General features: G+C 38.1%; 1 protein-coding gene across 7 annotated transcripts in view; it reads right to left on the reverse strand.

Moving 5' to 3' along the window:
* CILK1 (ciliogenesis associated kinase 1) overlaps window positions 1-20085 on the reverse strand; it is a 24762-nt gene continuing 4677 nt past the window's right edge. For 4 of the 7 annotated variants that reach the window (XM_026103060.2, XM_026103057.2, XM_064508566.1 and 1 more), the window contains 13 exons: window positions 18437-18695; window positions 16446-16500; window positions 15370-15491; window positions 13241-13320; window positions 12212-12344; window positions 11555-11726; window positions 10833-11000; window positions 9057-9356; window positions 7806-7996; window positions 7025-7176; window positions 5448-5576; window positions 4235-4348; window positions 1-3738 (listed from right to left, as the gene is read on the reverse strand). In XM_026103060.2, the coding sequence (XP_025958845.1) occupies window positions 3584-3738; window positions 4235-4348; window positions 5448-5576; window positions 7025-7176; window positions 7806-7996; window positions 9057-9356; window positions 10833-11000; window positions 11555-11726; window positions 12212-12344; window positions 13241-13320; window positions 15370-15491; window positions 16446-16500; window positions 18437-18537 (1872 nt within the window). In that variant the 5' untranslated portion in view covers window positions 18538-18695 and the 3' untranslated portion in view covers window positions 1-3583. The remainder of the gene's footprint in view (window positions 3739-4234; window positions 4349-5447; window positions 5577-7024; window positions 7177-7805; window positions 7997-9056; window positions 9357-10832; window positions 11001-11554; window positions 11727-12211; window positions 12345-13240; window positions 13321-15369; window positions 15492-16445; window positions 16501-18436; window positions 18696-20085) is intronic. The other 3 variants (XM_026103061.2, XM_026103062.2, XM_064508567.1) reach the window with 1 other exon arrangement.

Here is a 20085-nt window from a genome sequence, read left to right on the forward strand (position 1 = left end):
TATTTCTTCAAGAGTAACTTTATTCTGGGCAGGAGACTTGACACAGAAGTACTGAAACAAACATTTATAACATTTTTGAACAAAAACAGTGAATAAACAAGAACTGTCATTTCTTTAAGATCTTTTTTGCCATGATAATTTCATCCTCTCTTTCCACATAAGCTCAGAGATGTTCTTTCAATAAATATTTTCCTCCGCACTTTACGGATCATCCTTTTCACAACAGCCTTACTAGATATGGAAATACCACGGAAATGGGCTTTCTAGGGTTTTTTCTTGGCTAACATCATGGCACTTACAAAAGACTTAAGAAAACCTGGGTTATAGAGGTGCATGAGTCCCCTATCAGGCTCCTTCATTTCCAACAGTCATTATTAAATGCTATGCATAAGCCTGAGAAAATGTGAACAACAGATTTCTAAAAACATTCTGCATAAAGATGCTGCTGAACCTTAAGACAAAGTAGTACCTTACATACAATAAATTCTCAGATATGCTGCTTTTGTCCACATTTCAGTAAAGACTAACGCCTTTTCCACCTATATTGCACACTGAGAAAGCACATTAAAATGTGTAGTCAAATTAGTCCTTATTCAAACAGAACTTTCTCCAATTTCATCAGGAATTTGCTTGAGCAAAAAGAGTACAGAGAGTATTGTCATTGCACTTCCTACTTAGCAATTTTTCCCTCCCACCAAATCCAAGTTAAAACTAGAATAGGTGATTTTGAATGTCAAGGTTATTAGCTTTTTTCCCAAAATAAAGGTTTTAATTTGGGAAAGGAGCAGATATATTAGACAACTTTACTACTATTGTTTTTCTTTGTTTAAATCCTTTTGCTGAACTAACTCAAAACCTGAATGCTATATGCAAGGAAATCACTGCAAGGTTGATCAAGGCTCAGAAAGCTCAGGTCAGGTCCAGATTCATCCTCTATGGCTTTAATGGGAACTATTCCACATATTTAGGAGAAATAAGAAAAATTTAAATAAAAAAAATTAGCAGAAATAATAGCCCTCTGGAGGTGCCTGGGTAAGTTCTCAGGTAAGCTGTACCTCTCATGGGGTGATTCTCACTCACCCTGCCCAGACAGACAGCTCACAACAAACAGGCTTGTGCCTACTAGGATGCAATGCAGTTTTATGACAACTCCTACTAATGGAAGTGGGAGACAAGTGCATGAAACAGACTGACCTAAGCAGGTAATTTAAGCAATGACACGGTCAGGGTTTTCCCTCTTGGGACCAATTCTCCAGTGAGGAAATAAATTAAATGCTATCTAGACATAAATGCAGATATCTCTTTCCAGCCAGGTTCTAACACAAATATACATATTTCCCTTTCCACTTGCCCAAATACACCATTAGCGTGTGCTTTAGAATTCAAAATTGCTGCTTTAGTTTATTGCTACACAGTGGCATCACTGCTTTGGAGGCAGTTACGTGTAGTTTGGAATTAGTATGCGTTATAAACAAATAATTGGAGAAGGTGGACACACAACATATCCTTGGTATGTACAAGTCCTATATGCATGTTCCTTTTAACACAGACCCTTCTGCTCCTTTTCCACCATGTACAGGAGATCACTGTCTTACTGTGGAGTCCATGCAAGCAACCTGCCCCTCATGTTTCCTCCTAGCACTGAGCCAGCAGCCGACTCTGAAGTACAGTCTCCTCTGGACCCACACGTTCTCCATGGAAAGCACCGAAAAGGTCAGGGCACATTACAGGTCTCCAGTCCACAGCAGCTGCCGCTTGCAGATGCGGGCAGATCCCACCAGGAGGACCTCACCAACAGATGTGCCACTTAGCCCCTTCAGAAGAGCCAGATGCAGAGAACCATATCTGCCCAGTCGCATGGATTTTTATTTGTCTGATCTGTTCACAGATAGGAACTCAGACAAGGTTTCCAAAGAGGTGAGCATTTCTGAACGCTTCTGCAGGAAGATGTGTTTTCACAATGCACTTCAGCTTTGCTGTGCTGTTTCAAAACGCAGCTGTACTAGAAGAGGCTCCCCCACAGCACTGTGTCAGTTTTACCCACAGGCTTAATTTTCTGTGGAAGGAGGTGGAAGAACACCCAAACGCTGACTGTGATCTAAATTTACCTTTTGCCAATGGCTGAACTCTGGCACTCCTTTCCAGTGCAGAACTAACTCAGGCTGCAGGACCATTTCCCTTTGTCTATTACCTACTAATTCCTTTTCTCTTTGAAACACAGTCACTTACTTCTTCCTTCAAAGAACTGTATCAGTTTCAGTGAAATCAACTAAACGCAATTTTAGAATGGTTTTTAGTAGGACCAGGGTAAGGTCTCATTTTTTTCCCCAGTAGAAACTGGGGCCTAATTTATGGGAACTGGCATATTCATCTATTGCAAGCAAAGTATTGAAGCAAAAAAATAACTTAAAGTAAGCTTAAGCTTACTCATTTGCAGAGGCAGGGGGTAGGGAGGGGGGATGTTGTGAAAATTAAGTCAACTGCATAGATACTGTTTCCTTAAACTCTGCTGCTGGCTGTCACTAATACTCTGTTACTTTATCTGTGAAACCAGCTTTGTCATAGCCAATACTGTCTTAAATGTGTCTTCAGATCCTATATTCCCTACCAACAAAAAAGCAAGCAAAAAAAAAGCAGAATCTGTTTTTTTTCCTTAGAAATCATTAGGAAATGTTAAAATAAATTTCACTGAAGTAGATCCACATTCTATTTCATGGTGAACAATGCCAAGAAACAACTTTGAAACAGGACAAATAAACACTATGTCAGAAAACAGATCTATTGAATACCCATCACCAAACAGAAGATTTCCCCCAAATCTGACAAAAGCAAAACGCAGGCTGAATGCAGCCAATCTAACAGTCGAGTCTGTTTCTGCTGCTCTCTTTCAGGCCAAATTCCCATTAGCCCTCAATGGGAACTGAGAATGGGGCTGGAAAGCTAAACAGCAGCCCAACAAAAGCCTTGTAAAGGCAAAAATAAATACCAAAAAAAGTCTCCCATTGACTTGGGACTTTCACCAGTCCCCCACTGACTGCAAAGGAAAGTACCTTCAGTCATTCCTTTGATGTCAATATGAAGCAAATGAGTAGATGACAACAGCAGCATGGCATCAAGATGAGGCTGTAATAATTTCAGTAATACCACACTCAGCACATAATCTTCAGAAAATGTCTGATGAATGCCCCTTCCTCAACACTGTTCTTTCACTGCAGTATTGCACCGCTTTGCTTTTTCTACCCACTTTCATTAAAAAAAGTTGAATCTAATAAAGGAAACAGTTAAAATTTTAAAAAGTTCATTATAAAAGTTTATCATATAAAAATGCCAACCCCCTTAAGCCATATATACAAAATGTATCAGATTTATGAAAATAATTGGACCCAATTATATAACAATTTTATACAAAAAGGTACAAGACTGCATTCAAATTACTACAAATAAAAATAAAAAACTTCAAAGTGTTTCACTCATAGAGGATCTGTTTCTTTTAAATTTACAGGTTTACAAAATGATATCAAATTATTTTACGTTAGTCACCATTTCATGGGAAACGCACTGGTTCAAAGAGTATTTCCATGTGTCACCGGTGAGCACCATACTTTGAAGACCAGTCAATACGCCCATGGATTGGCTGAGCTGGTGGTGGAAGAGGCATTAACCTTGGTGTGCTTTTAGAAGGTGAATTAAATGATGGTCGTCCAAGATGGGGTCCTACTGACTTCAAAGAACCATAATCTACAAGACAAACAAAAATATCAGGATATAAAGGTTCAGAGTAAGTATCTATCCACATGAAAAAAAAAAAATGGATGCAGGTCTACAACCTCATTTCTTCATAGAAGAAGCCTCCTTTTTGAGTGAATTTGCTGATGTGAAACAATAGTGGATCCAACCTCTAAAACCTTCTCAGACTAAGTGGCAACAGACAAGTTAGTGTACATCCTTTGACATCTGCTGTGAATTCGGTGCCAGCTCTCACACCAGCCTCCAGGTTCCATTGAAATATACTCATCAGATTAGAGCTGTGTATAAATTTACACAATTCATTAATCAAAGTAAAACTAAACCTACTCCTTCTCCATAACAGTTCTGAAAGGTCACAATGCGCAGCCCTAGTCACTCAAGTATTTACAGATAATATAAATCAAAGGTATGTAGTTTAGTGCTGCATATATACAACATTATTAGAGAAATGAGGAAGAGACCAAGATGACTTTAGTACAATACTTACTAGAAGATGGATCCACAATTGGTGCTAACTGAACCCTCTGCCCAGCAGAGCCTACTTCCTTCTTCAGAAACGAAGGGACATAACCACTAGTTAGACCACTTGATCCTAGGGGCCCTGAAAGGAACAGCAAGGAACACTTGAGGTCAACACAATGGATCTCTCACACTATCAAAGCTTGTTATAGGTCTACTGACAAGAGCTGACAAATGCGTGCATTGGTGGGTCATATTCAAGACCAAGCCAGATTATACATTTACAGAAACAAGAACTCCACTGAAGTCACTAGAAATCTGTTGATCCTTTATGCCAGTGTTCAGGAGACTGGCAATATCAGACTATCATAAAGACGAATGGAAAACAGGTATAAATTGCACTCGTAGAAGGGTCATTTCTGCTTCTCCCCAACATCTTAACCTTAGAAATACACTAGCACCTTTTTTCAGGTTTCTTAGAACTTTCAAGACTTGGCATTCAGCTGGAATTTTTTTGTCTGACTTTCAGCAACTGGGTTCTGTGAGTGCAGTCACCCTTGGTGTCTAAGCTGGATGCAGTGGGACCGGGGCTCTGATGTTAGACGAAGCTCTTACCGAAGCCAGAATCTATTTACTTCAAATCAAATAATAGGCATTAAATACCTGAAATACCAAATGCCAAAAAAAGAAGAAAAACTGAAAAGTTTTGTTTCTGTCTGAAATTTTTAAAGCTACAGTTATTCCGCTGTTGTAAACAGTAACTAATTAAAAGACATCTGATAATAGTTTCTATTTTTTCAAATGGCAAGAGTCACGCGCACAGCTAGTTTGGTTCTTTTTCAATCCAGACCAGCTTTCCCCTTTTGTGACAGTAATTTATGCAGCAGCTGGGTTAAAATAATTTGGAAACCTGAAAATATGACTTACAAAAACTGACAAAGGAAGTTAGAGGCTACTGGAAGTATTTCAAGTTGAACAGACTTAAGCTGTCCATCCTTCTATGCATGTGGTACTTCAGACTTTTTGGAAGTCATTAGACAAAATGACTGTATGTCAATTTAAGTTAATCCCCAAATCCAAGGAACATTGCTCTTTACTGGTTTTGATGGAAAGAACAGATACAGTAGCAAATATGTTCGGACATATCAATGTGTTAGAAATGGGTGACCCAAAATACAGCTGACTGGAATTACACAGTCACCACCTATTAGCTTTTCTCAGTGTTAAGCACAGCTTCATACCTGAATTCATCCTGTTGATACTTCCTCCCAAACCTGAAGCTTTCCCAGGCAAACCAGAACTAGGCCAGGGATTAGATGGAACAGACTCTTTGCTCGAAGTGGAGATTACGCTATTCCTTGTGCTTATTCCTACGGGAAAAATGAAGAAGTGAGTTTATCATCTGAAATCTGTTGTTACACAGGCTTGCATGCATTCAATCTGATGCACAATCTTAGAGCAGTTGCTCAGTTCAGTGAACCTACCTAAAAATTTTTCACTCTATCATGCTGCCTCTGCATTACTACCTATTCTCTCATACATACTGCTGCGACTATCCATAAGCCCTGTTCCTGCAAGGATACTAGTGCAAAGAGTTCCACTAGCCTCAATAGCTGTTTGTGTCAAGAGCAGGATCCTTACATCAGGACATCTACACTCAGAAATACTCTGAAGTCACAGAAGGTGAAGCTTGCTACATAAGTGAAAATTATGTTTCCTGTTAAGCTCACTGTGTCACAAATTTTAACCTAACAGTGACAAAATATGCTGAGATTAAATAACGGTAACTACGTTTCTCGTAATTTTCATATTTTTCTTTGGTACCTCTACTGAAGCCAAGGAAAGTTTTTCACAGATTTTGCAAGCAGTTTGCAGGAGAGTTCGTATGTCACATATTATCTGTATTTAATATATATATACACTATACTTAAGTAGAGTATCTAGCATGGAAGAACGTGCTCACAGTTAGTGGTAAAGCAAAAGCAGACTTGGGATCATTGGGTTTTACAACCTTCTTCAGTGACACAAGTATTAGCTACCAAAACTCTACTTCAATGGTCCACTTTTGAAAGTGTCTGAAATGGTAAATGTTATAGCTACACACCACCCGCGTTTCAGGAAAAAAGACTAAGACTCAGTCCGTCATCATATTCCCTTCCCATTAACTTAATTTCAGAGTATTTACACAGCAAGTTAATGAATGGCAAACAGTGGCTTTACGAACAAAAATTATGAAAGAGGATACATTTTTAGACAGCTCATCTTCAATACACAGAACTATGCTCCCCACCTCCTGTACTAGATTCTGCCCCAGTGCTGGTGTCAGTACAGCAGAGGTTAACAGGAGGACAGGCGTGTGATTCCTCTACAGAGGGACAGAGTTCTGTTTAATTCCAAGCCACAGCAAAGTGTATTCCCACTAGCTACCACATAACATTGGCTGTTCACAGTATTATATAATCTATGAGGTAAACTGAGGGCATTTTTTTCCTTTTCCAGTATAGAAGACCAGCAAATAACTTGGCTCATTAATGGACGTTTTCTAACACACTTTAAGTATAAAACAGCATCTGGCAGAAGGAAGAAATGCCAACAATCCTATCTTTTTCTTGTAAGTGGGATTTACTTCAGTTTCTAGCCTGCTAAAGTGTACTTTGTATTATGGCCATTTACACTAGCAGGAAAGTTCTTGCTTCCCTCATTTTCCTTAAGCAGTAGTCCTCCTCTACAAGTTCAAACGATAAAGCTTAACGTATTAATGACCATTTCATTCTACTATTGGAATTACAGGAAGAAAAAGAAATATATTTTTACTAACCAGGTAGATACCTAGAATGTCTCAAGTAGTGCTGCTTTGCTGCAGAAACTCGCAATGTGGGAGTGTCCTGCCTTGGAAAGGTAGCATGCGAAGGTGCACTGTTGCCAGAACCTACAGCATCCGAAGGCTTCAGGTCCAAAATGCTTTCAAATCTATAACCCAAAAATTGCTACGCTTAGTCCAACACTTATAGCATATGTTTATCCACAGTCGGCCTTCTCTCCTCCATCCCATCTCCAGGAATCATTTCCTCATATTGTTTGCTACAGCATAAACACAGACAACAGGAAATATTTTCAGGACTGAAGCCATTTGAGTGCTCCTGAAAACCAGATTTGAGTCTCTAGTCCCTCTATAAATTACTTTGTAAGTTTTTAATCTACTATGTCTGATCCAGTGAAAGTGCAGCCTAGTCTAATCCAAAACAGTTTAAATGTGTGGAATAGGTTAAACTAGTTCATACATGAACTAGAAAATTTATATTCAGACATTAATTTGGGAAGACTTAAGCTAAGCATGATTTTCAGAGGGGAAAATGAATACGAAATTGTATAGAAAGATGCTTAGGCTATGAAAAAATACGTTGCTATCAGAAGGGTCAGCATGAAAGCAACAAGAAACCAAAAAAAAAAGTAGAAGAGAGAAAAGCTGTGTGTCCATTACTAGGCTGGATATATGTTTCTAGATATGTAGAGATCATAAAGAGCAAGAACTATGAAAAATAGAGGTGAAGCTTAAAGAAATGAGACCAAACAGCATGCCAGCATATAAGACGACTTACCTACAAAGAGTTTCATCACTCTGCCTCTTCTTGTTTTTCAAGTCAGCTCTTGTGAGGGAAGAGCTGAAATCAAGATCTTCCAAGTCATCCCAGGCTTCGGAACTCTTCACTGTTCTAGCAAAATGCCCCCATCTTCGCCTAGTTTTTGGCTGAAGTTCACTATTTATGTTTTCAGCTCCACCAGATATTTTCTGTTGTAATGATTAAAAAGAAACAAACCCACACACTTACACCACAGACATAAGGATATATGATAGGAGTAAAGAAAGGGCTTTCTTTATCTCAAAGAATAAGAGTGATAGAGTTGTAATGACAGAAATCTAACCTTTGACTTCACATACTAAGAACACGATCTATAGCCGGTAGATTATCTTCTGCATTTCATCCTATATTGAAGTAGCTTGCATCGACAGGAGGATAAGTTTCTTATGTCTTATTTCCAATTCTATTTGTCTTTCACTATAGCACTTCCAAAAAATTACCTCATACTTGATTTTTATTTCTTGACCCATCTTGTGAGTGCACAACTGCATGCATGCTCACATTTCCACAAACCTGAGCCTAGGCATTTTTAAAATGCTTTTTTTCCTATAGGACATTGCAGGTGCAAATATGGGTCTCTTTAGCCATTTAAGTGCATTTGTACACTTCAACTTTGTGCAATTTGGTACATGTCCAGCACACACCCTACTTAAAACCTGTCTCTTAGCAGAAGCATTTACACTATGTATTTTATTCATCTATTTTAGGAATCCAGTCTCCTTGCATAGTCAACAGAAACAGTAAGTTCTTATTCTGAAGGAAAAATCTATTGCTCTCCATTCCTGTAGAAGAGCCCAAACAGACTAGTCTTCTTAGTCAATCATTTAAACTAGATACCTTAAATGGACTAAGGGAATAGCCTTCACATTTCAAAACTATTTAGCATAATACTTCTCTCCCTGGAAACAATCTCATTAACATTCTGTCCACTTAGCATCATTCTACTCATGTAAAGATCAGTGTCATCCTTTAAGTCTGCTTTACAGTAAAAGGACATGTAAAATGGCTTTGAAATGAGAAATTGTTTTATAGCAATCAGACTGAGATTTCAACAGAATAATTTCCAGTTTGTAGCTATTCTTTATTCCCATTTTCTGTTTATTTCGTAAAGCACAATGACTTATGCAAGAGAACAGGAAAAAAAGAATGCAATTAATGACAGATAGGCAATACTTTCAGAAGTATACCTTATGCTAAATTGACCTTTACCTGCTGAGGGACCTTATCGTGAATTGCAGGCAGCAGCACCTGGTTAGATTTGTCTTCCCGTAAGTGGCTACTGTGATCAGCTCCAGAGATGTCCATCTTATATGGATACACCAAATGCTGAGAAGGCTGGCTGTGCTGAAATGGCCTTGAAGACACGCGCGTGTGGGGTTTCGGAGGGGGTTGCGCTGGAGGGACAGGTTTAATATGATGCAAAGCTGATTTATCATGCAGTTCCTTCTGTTTTCCCAGTTCCTGAATGCCCAGGGAATGTCCAACTTGGAAGTACGGGTATCGAAGCGCCTAAAACATAACGAGGACATCAGGATTCAACTTAGGAAATAAAAGTTTCTACCTTACCCTAGCCCTACGGAACAGTACAATGTAATTTTCCTTTTTCAAGGATAGGAAACAGAGATAACACCAGATTCTAGTGAGCATAATCCACTTCAGAATTAGTCAATAGTGCTGTAATAGTACAAAATTCCCAACAGATACCAAGTTATTGGATTCCCTGATGACTTACAGAAAAGGAAAATGTTCCCCAGAATTGAAGAAACTTAACTATAGGTATGCATCAACTAAAGACACATTTCACTATATGAGATGGGTGAGGGGGGATAGGTGGTATATAAACACATGCACACCTGTCATCACAGCATCAGAAATCAAGACTGGAATGACCCCAGAGATCTCACCTCTTCCATTCTCCAGTCCCAAGACAGTATGAAGTGAAGTGGTCTCTCTCTTTTTTGGAAGACAAGTTGGTAAAAATATCTTTGCCCTGCTTCACAAGTAATTACAAGTAAAGGCAATTCATCTTTGCTTCAGGTGTACTCACTTTGCCTTCCCACAGAGCTTTCATTGTAAAAAGTTCCTTAAAACTCAGATTCACGTCTGTATTTGGACCTTATTGCAAAACAGATGTTAAGTACTGTTTACTAATGGCTCTTAATATTAAGGTAGTTTCACTATTTTTGTTCTTTCTTACCTTTGAAGGTTCTTCTTCTATTTTACCTTTTACCTGCTTTAGTTTTAAAGCTTTTACTACAATTTGTGCTAAAGCTCGGATACAACCACAGAGGTTCAAATGAAGTCAAGTACTGGTACTGTCACAGGTCAGAAGTCAGAGGTACTGAAGTGAAGTCACACTTGAACCCAGTCACAGCTGTTTGCAAAGGGTGCCCTACTTACTTCATTAGTTGGGTACTATTTCTATAGTCCTGATATCTGAAATCGGTAGCTACTGCCACCAACACCAACCAGACCATTATACAGCTGCAATACTGATGACCTGGGATATGTTTATGTATGCGATGTTAGGATACATTTACAGCACAACCAAGTTGAGACTGCCCTACATAAGCTAGCTTTATCCAGGCAACGTATGTATCAATAGCAACGAAAGAACGACATCACAGCATCAACGTGGGCTATTCTCCGCACATTATACCTTTACTCTGTTATTATTCACAAAGACTGGGTTATATGTAATTCAGATGTACTTATACACACTGCAGTCATGCCTTTGATCATTTGATCATTGAGGACACACCCCACACAATTGATGTTGCAGGCAATGGATTGATTATTCCCCTGTAATTACTCCCCTTATCTTGCTAAGTGTTCTTGGCTTCTGCTCATTTCCTAAATTGGCACCTTCTCCTAAGAACTGGGTCCCTGAGCAACCATGAAATGACAGCCTATAAGAAGTGAGTTGTGGTGAAAGGAAGAGTCATATGCAGAAATGAGGAAACAACAACAAAAAAATCTCCAAACCTGACTAGCTGTTGGACGCTTTTTGGGGTCCCATTGCAGCATGTCTCTCATGAGCTGCACTGCTTCACTGCTGGCATTAGGTATGAGGGTTTTTAGGTTGTTAGGTACACACTGAGGCCAGCGAAAATTCATGGAGGATGCAAGTTGGTAGCCTTCAGGCCAGTCATTCTGGAAGAAAGAGGTTACTGATCACAAACCTCAAGTGTAAAACATCATAGCTCCTAAGTACATTGGCATATATTGTCCTATCAATAGTAGATTTCATCTAGCTATCCCAGACTATTTTACAGATTTCACCAAACCTCAAGTCTCTAGTGGGAGGTAACAGTCTTGCTTTACATCTGACCAAGTAAAAGTCACAAATGAGATCAGGAGATAGAAGTCTTGTCACGCTTCTGATTTCTAGCCACTTAAAGCAAAACAAACATCAATTCCAAGAGAAAAAATGAAATTTCACTCTCAAAGCAAATCACACTAATTACTTTTTTTTTTAAAAAACACTGTTCAGGGCTATATTTCTCCTCTCCTTCTCTAACCTTCAGTTTTTAAAGCATAATTGTATAATGCTCATTTCACTGAAAAATAAGTTTTAATATATTTTATCAGATCTGAGATCAGTGCCATACAATAATAGTAAGTGTGAAAATTGATAATCAAAGTGCCATGCTGTATTGTAGAACGGCTCTGCTGTGGCTGCAGTGTGGAATGGGCACTGTAGCTACCTTCTTTGGTGTCCCCAAGACTTGGCAGATCTTGAATACGGTATCAATTTCACTGGCGCCTGGGAAGAGAGGCCTCAATGTGTAAACTTCTGCCATTATACAACCAACAGCCCAGATATCTATTGGAGAACTATAGCTGGTGGATCTCAGAAGGACTTCAGGAGCCCTATACCTGTTAAAAAAAAAAAAAAAACACAAAAAACCCACTACAGTAGAGACAAATCCCAACAACACAATTCAAACAGAGTCCCCTCATACATGAAACCATTCGGATCTTCATTCTTTGCTAAGGAAAAACATCCCTTAAGATGCTCTTCTCTTCTCGTACCCAACATGTAAGACTTTTTTTTTTTTAATTAAGAATTAAAAACTACATAAGCTCTTATAAGCTCTCTTATGAGAGCGCTGACATGCAGCATTCCCAGCCTGTCCCACCTGCCTTGTCAGGTCCCCTCTTCGTTCCTATGCTGCTGCCATTTGTAATCTGTCTTGCACTAACTGAAGCTTTTCAAATTAGCTAAGCTTAAATAAAAGTTTCATAAAAAGGATGTGTCAAAAGTGATAATACACTCAGCACAAACTTAACACATCACTTCTTTAAAGGCTTGATTATGAGACATGCAGTTTCATACAATGTAGCCGAATACCTGCACTTACCATCTTGTGGATACATAATCAGTGTAAGGAGGTCTAGATCGGATTTCTCGGGCTAAGCCAAAGTCTGCTATTTTCACAAGTTCTGGTCCCATGCAAAGGAGGTTTTCAGGTTTCAAGTCTCTGTGAAAGAACCCTAAAATTCAAATAAAATATTGATGCCCATTGCAACATCACATGCAGCTGTAGCCTTAGTTTTCTACCTGGATTCTTTTGCTTTATTTCTTATTGCTAATGTTTGAATAGCATAACACAGAAGTTCGAAGTCTTACATAATCAACAGAGCTAGTCAGTATAACAATTGTTTTGTCAGATCGAAGAAGAGCATACACAAGTTGACCGTTTTATAACAATTCAGAGCATTCGGTCAGGTAGCTTTTTTCTTAAAGGAAAGTTAGATCTACACCATTTTAATGCTAGTCTTATTCTAATTGTGTTGGAAACTGTGCAATAAATCAAAAAAATGTGCCTCAAAGTTCTTTTAAACAAAATAGAAATAAAAATAATTGAGGTAGGGTTTTTTTTTTTTTTGCACTTTAAAGTTTTTTTTTTTTTTTTTTACTAGCTGGAATGCAATGAAAGCTGTTTGTCACTCAGATGTACTATTTTAAATGCATCTTAAAAAGAATGTGCATTTTATACATGTATCTGTGTGTACCTTGAGGGAAAAGAAGAGAATAATTTATTCTTTATTCCTAATCTCTGGGGAGACTAACTCTATCAAGAAATGTGCCCATTAACATCAGACAAGTTTTAGGAAGTGGCCAGCAGCCAGTTTTAGAAAGTAAAAATCTACTGAGTAGGAACTAAGCAAGCATCCAAACTAAAATATCAGGCAGCTAAAAAATGCAGACACTTGCTCTTTAATGACCTGCTCAGTATTTTCCGTAATGTGAATCTCTACTGTAGTACCATTCTTTTGATCCCTCCTTTTAATAAAGGTACTAAAGTACTTGTTAATGCAATCATTTAAAAACTTACACAGATACTACCTTGTTCAAACTGAAAATGTTTACAACCAGAACACCCTACCATGCTTATGAATAAATGCAAGTCCTTGCAGGATCTGATACATAATATTCCTCACTGTAGATTCTGGAAACAGTTTGTTTCTGCAGGAAGAAAAAAAAAGGGGGGGAAATAAATGTTAATGATTAAGTTAACATATCAGCTTATGCAAACTAATTAAGTTAAAGCTAATAATGGTTAAAGCTAATAATGACAATAAAATGGTGACATACATTTTTTATATGCTCTGATACAGTTTATTTCTCCAGCAAAACTTATGTAGTTTGTAGAACTGCCATATTATGTTACATTAGACTATGAGTCACAGTGAGTTAAAAGAAAAAGAAAAAACACACACGTGCGCGCGCGCGCGCACACACACACACACACACACACACACACAACCCCACACAACCACCACCAAGAAAACTGGTGAAACTGAACAAACTTTAAAACGAAACGGGCATCAGGCACATTCCTCAAGACAGCAAGGGATCATGTTAATTGAGTATTTTTCTTGCTGTTTCTTCTGTGCATTTCTTCCTTTCTTCTAAAGACACTTACAGACCACATATTTGACTTTCCTGTGTTATTATCTAACAGCTCTTTCCTCTTCTGCTTTCCGAAAAACAATTTTCCTTGCCCTCAATGACAAGAGGCTCTTCTCCTTGTAATACTTAAACAAGAAGTTCAGTGACAGCAGGAGGTTTTATGACAGCCCCTTTTTCTGGGTTAAACAACCCTGTACCAGATGCCTCTGCACATTCCAGAACACAGCAGAGAGGATTTGGGGGAGATCAGTGACAATTTTAATCAGAAAGAGCCTAATAGTGAATGAAGGAGGAGGCCTGAGCCTTCTTCAATTTCCTGAACTTGATTCCACTCAAAAAACATGATCATCACATATTTTACAAGTGAGATCAGAGACTAGAGTCAGATTTTTGTACTTGCTTTCTTGTTTTTTAAGCTACAGCAGACAAAGAATGAAATTTCCTCTCAGTGCCTTCTAACAAGACAGGCAATTTTAACTATGACTTAAACAAATAAATCACATTTTTAAAGGTTTAAGTTCAAACTAATTAGACATTCTGTAAGTTATCCAAACTGTAACAAATATGATACATAGCATACTTTTACAGGCATCTGCCTTTCTAATTTTTATAAGGAAGTAGAATACATCAAGCATTTCTAAGAAATTTTGTGATAAATCCTAAATATAAACTGGCTCGTATGTTATAAACCGGAATAATTTTCTCAAGTTCATCATTTCATATATTTAACAACAGGCATCTAAATCTATGTGCAGAATTTAGTGAAAGCTGTTCTATACCTGTGTATGTATAGTAAGTATGTATGCCTAAAAAGGCATTTTACAAAGTATTCACAGAGATATACTGTAATAAATCTCGGCTAAACAAAGTAAGATTATTCTCCTCTCCTAGGATTCTGTGGTCCAGAGAAACTAAGTCTTCTTCAGAGAACTCAAAGCAGGGACCTATTTCACCCTTGATAATACATTTGAGGATTCTGTCACAATCCAAAGGCTAAAATTAAGGCTTAAGTAAAATTAAGACTCTATTAATACTCAAGTTAATATCAAAGACCTAGATTTTACTGAGAACGTTGACAAATAAAATAGACTGTCTTTGGACACCTCAGTTCAAATTGCAAGGCAAAAGATAGCCTAGAAACAATTCAGAAATAGGCTCCTCACAAACAGTATTTCAACTTTTTATTTTTCTTTTAAGGCAACAATATAGGAATAGGTAGGGATACCTGCCTCTAGTACAAAAAAGTGCTGGTGGTTTGAGCACTTACCTAGAAATCGAAAGGTCCAATTCCAATGCCTCTGCAGCCTGAGAAGTGTTAAAGCCCAACTCCCAAAAGTGTACCCTGCCTATCTGTCAGGCTAATATGGGAAGAGATACTGGAAACTCTTCTCTAGCATGGTTTTAGTATGGAAGTGGGGAAGATAAGCTCAGAGGAGACAGCCACAGCTCTTACTGTAGCACACAGCTTTAAGCTGTAGCGATCTTAGCCTAAACAGATGACTCAAAGACCTTTGAAAAGTAACATGTATATTAAAAATAAGGAGAATGAATACATTACACAAGTATTAATTTACTGCAGAAATGGGTGATGCTCTTACATACCTTTCTTTCATTAACTGATAAAGGTTTTCCTTCATGTATTCAAACACAAAATAGAGATGATCATTTTCCCTGATTACTTCTTTCAGTTTTACTACATTGGCATGGTTTAATTTCTTCAAAGACTAGAAGTAGAGAATACAAACAGGATTTTACAAGGGTCTTACTCTAACAAAAAAGAAAATACTATTTCACTAATGCAGAAGACTTGCCTTCAAAAATTATTTAATTTTTAAAATAATCAGAAAGCTCTGAGAACAAAGACCAGATTTCCAAATATTTGTAATTATATATACAGTATACATGTAAAATGCGCTGACGGTCTTTCAAAGGCCAACTATCTGGCACCGTAGTAGGAATGGAAACAACTATTTTCTCTCTGTGTAACTTCCCACCAGCAGACTTCACATTCCTCTTGTACTCGCACCGGTGATAGTCAGGTTAGACTTGGGACAAAATACAGCCCTGAAAACTCTTTCCCAGGTCTTCATTCCCCTCCTCTTTTTAGACTTTCAGTGGGTTCTTCGTTCATTCTTGCTGTAGCAATAGAGTAGAAATACATGGCGCTGGAAGAAAAGTGACCTGGACTTTCTGCATCTATTTGCAACAGTAATAGCAAAGACTGGAAATCACGGGAGATCCTTAAAACACATACCTAAAGCTTTTGTGGTGGCAGAACTTCATGCTAAATGTGTTTCCAAACTAACTATCCAGAAACAAAAACAACTGCATATGCAGGGGTTATTGCTGAGCAAAGGGTATGTGTTCTCATGCCCTAAAAAGTGCACACCACAGCAACTCCAGGCTTTGTGATAAGAAAGGCATCATATTTTGTAGTCTGCCAGGAGATACTCTCTCACTACCTACTGCAAGAAGGAAGCAGTTCTCTAAAAACAAATGATTTTTTTTTAAAAAATACAACTACAGAATAGTATCCAATTCAAATGCAAAGCCAGGAAACAACTATTAGTGACATATTCCACAGCTCATTCTGGGGGCACTTCTTGATACAAGGGGTAGAAATGCAGAGTAGGCTTTTTAAATTTATTTTTAAGCCAAACATTGAATGAAACAAGTACCTTAACCTCTCGAAGGTTCATGCATTCCTCCCAGGAGTAAAACTTTCTCTTCATTCTACAATAGCAGAGAGGAGAACAATAATACATGGTCAACACTAGCTACAGTCTGAGATCCACAAGTCTCATTACAGCTTAGTGATTCAGTTTCACCACCCAAACAGGAGTGACGGTACTTCTCTTGTCAGAAAAACTGTACAACTCTAGACAAGGTACATTCTACTAGAATTAAGCAGCATTACTATTATACAGGATTGTATTATTTTGCACATTTTGTAAAAAAGTCAGAACCTTTAACCAGCCAGGATATGCTGTTTTTCATTCCAGTATACAACCTGGTAGGCTAGAGTCTAATCATAAAAAGAACAAGGGTGAAAACAGTTATGAACAAATAAGATTAAGTTTTGAAACACATCTACAGAAGACTAAAGTCAAATTAAACTACTTTAAGTGGTCTCTAATTTCATCATATTCTTCCTGCTCTTCTCCTCTAGATCTTGAATTCTTTGTAATTTCCATAGCTTTCTCCTGTACAGTTGCATTTCTTCAGTTTTCAGTGCTCCCTACACTTCTCTCTCTGTCTTGCTAGTTACACCTATTATGCCTATCGTTTTTCAAATTTTGCCTCTCCTTTCAAGTTATTAAGAAACACTGCTCTAACAGGAACAAACTGTTTGGTGGACAGGGCATCTGTTCTGTTTTTTTTTTTCCCCTAAGCCAGAATGCAACTGTGAACATAGTATTTGCGCATAAAGTGTGGTCATATTTGTTCAAAGACGATTTATTCTGATAGTTCACACACCTCAGTTCTTTCACACACAGTTCTGTGGCTTAGGACAGACAGAACCAGAGCTTGTGTACGTACACACACACGGCAGAAGAGCATTGGCTAGACTTACAAACATACCTGATTACTTAGAGTCTGGATTTCAGTGCGAATTAGGCAACTTCTGAAGATCTGAGTCTTTGCCTAACTTTAGTAAGAAATCAGTGTTACTTTTTATTGCAGGAATTTTCCAATTTGAAATCTGCTCTGACTGAGTAGCTTAAGATGACTGATACTGTCTTTTATTTCATGTAGGGTTTTGGATTTTTTTTGGTTTAAGTTGGCTTCTTTGCAATTACTGTCTTGTGCTTCCAGCCACCATGCCATGTTTGTTCTTAACAATGCATTGACATTGAAATGTAAACTAACCAAGTATCATCTTCCACTGCACTGGTTTGTTCTGAAAGTTTGAGTTTCCACCATGATGCAAAACAAAAATCAAGTGTCTCTAGTAAGGTTTGGAACAAGAAAAATATCCTCAACACAGAGAATTTAGAAAGTCGCTGAAGCCAGCTATTCACTGCTCATACAAAACAACATTGCACTGAACATTCTTTCGACAAGTATGTCCCTGGGTCATAGCCGGTATTTCAGGAAAGTGCCTGCAATACTTTATGGCTGTCTCTTACCATAACAAGGACAAGTTTGCCATGTATAAATTGAGGTCATTGCTGAAGTGGCAGAGAAGGAATGAGAAAATTAAATGGATTTCTCAAGGAATTTAAAGAAAAATTTAACCTGAAGAGAGCAATATGTGTTAGAATATGAAGACGCAGATAATGGACAATAATATCCACCGTGTTATTTATTGCTGCAGTACTGACATCAGATAGGAAATTAGACCATGAAATAAAGTTCCATTTAAGTAGCAGGGAAGGGGTTGTAGATTCCATCACTGCAAAATACAGTATATAATATAGATAATGCACCTTTGACTGCATGTATTAGCTGAATGCTATTATGCCAAGTCTATATACTGCACCTTCTATTTTCTGTGTGGCTTTGGAGGACACAAGAAACTCCTACAGGGGTAGCACAGACAGCTCAACCCCAAACGTGTATGCTGCATGGAATCTGAAGTACACAAACCAGCATGACCAAGAAATGCAGACCACAGAACGGAAAAGTCTGGACTATACCCTGTTGAGCAATTAATGAAGATACTTACTTTTTAATGGCTATTAGCTCCCCAGATTCAATGCTTCTCCCTAGGAGGACAGAGCCGTAGGTCCCATCACCAAGCTGTCTGATAGTTGTGTACCTATTCATGATGAGGAAACTTTAGCTGCAAGCGCATTTCAGTCCTTAGTGTTTCTTGTGTTTCTTCTCCGAGTGTAACCAGTTCTTTCTGTGGCAGCATAAATACAGAGCACTCAGGACAGTGTGAATAGTTGCAGGAATCATGTTTTCAAGACTTAGCCTTTGGTCTGAAAGCACAGAACATAATCCATTTGATTTCTGTATCCTTTTGAGATTGGTGGTTTGCAGTCTCCATTCTCCTTCGAGAGAGAGTTCTTTTAAGCTACACACAAACACTTGTCTCGACTTCCTATCGGAAAGGGACAGCTTATATCTGGATGTAACTGGGCATGTTCCCCACATTTCCCTCTTACACCAAAGGCACTTTACAGGAAGTATATAGGCAGCTCTAATGGGAGATATTGTTACTGGAAGCAGAGGATAAAATCTCACAGCTTAGAAAAAATAGTCTATTATCAGAAAAATGAAGCATTTTAGTAAGATGGCAAAGCATCTGCTCTAGCCAAATTATCAGGCAAAATAAACCAATTTTCCTGACTCTCAAGAGGCCTCTATGCCAGAGACATAGCCATATGTATCCCCTTAAGCGAAAACTCTATATTATATATAAGAATATCATACTCATGTCAGATAAGACAAAAAGTATTTCAGGACAGTATCCTGAAGCTCTCTAGGAATAAGAGATATATCACATTATCTATCAGACCCTTTGTCCTGACACTGCATGAACAACAGAATACTAGACATAAAGCTAGAAAGTTCTTATTCACTCAATCTAATTGCTGCTAATATTTCCTATGCTTTACATTAGTTCTGTTACAAGGAACAAATGTGATCTATGCTGTGTAAATTAATCACACACTTGGAATAAAGCAGAATTCCCCTGTAATTTGGGTTTGGTTCTTGCTTTCTTCTCCAGTACTGCAAGGACAACAATATTCACGGCTAGCGACTTTTTGTCTTTTGTAAATGGTATTTCAGCTACACTTCAACATTTTTCTATAGTAGCCTTAAACCTTTGCCTTTATCATGCCTTATTTGGCAAAGCCAAATTATAATTTTGAAAGTAATGGGACATTACTTGAACATTTTAGTTTACATCAATGCAGAGCCACAATTCTGCTGATGGAAATATCACTGCCAAATGTACTATACCATTAACTGAAGGTACTAGGAGTGCAAGATGTTGCCAAGATCCCTCTTTTTCAGTTTTCTAAGCCTCTTAGTCCCACTAACACTGATACAGGAACAAATAAACAAAAATCTGGAAATACGATGTCAAAACACCATTTGTAAATTTTATACATCATGTATGAAAAAGAATCAGCAAGTCTCTCACATTTAAACACTGGGAAGCATCCTCTAGCAGTATCGATTTCTCTCCACACGCTACAAAGAACCACGGCTGAGTACCTTGAATCAGAGGCCTAATCCTACCTTCTGCACCACTTGCCAAGGAACACCAAGCCTGTCCATACGAATGACACTTTATAGGGCTTTTCATTATCTGTTTCTTTTTGGCTAGTTTTCCAGTTGTGCACTGGCACAGCACAAAGC

Source organism: Dromaius novaehollandiae, chromosome 3, assembly GCF_036370855.1.
Source record: "Dromaius novaehollandiae isolate bDroNov1 chromosome 3, bDroNov1.hap1, whole genome shotgun sequence".
In the NCBI taxonomy this organism is placed as follows: domain Eukaryota; kingdom Metazoa; phylum Chordata; class Aves; order Casuariiformes; family Dromaiidae; genus Dromaius; species Dromaius novaehollandiae.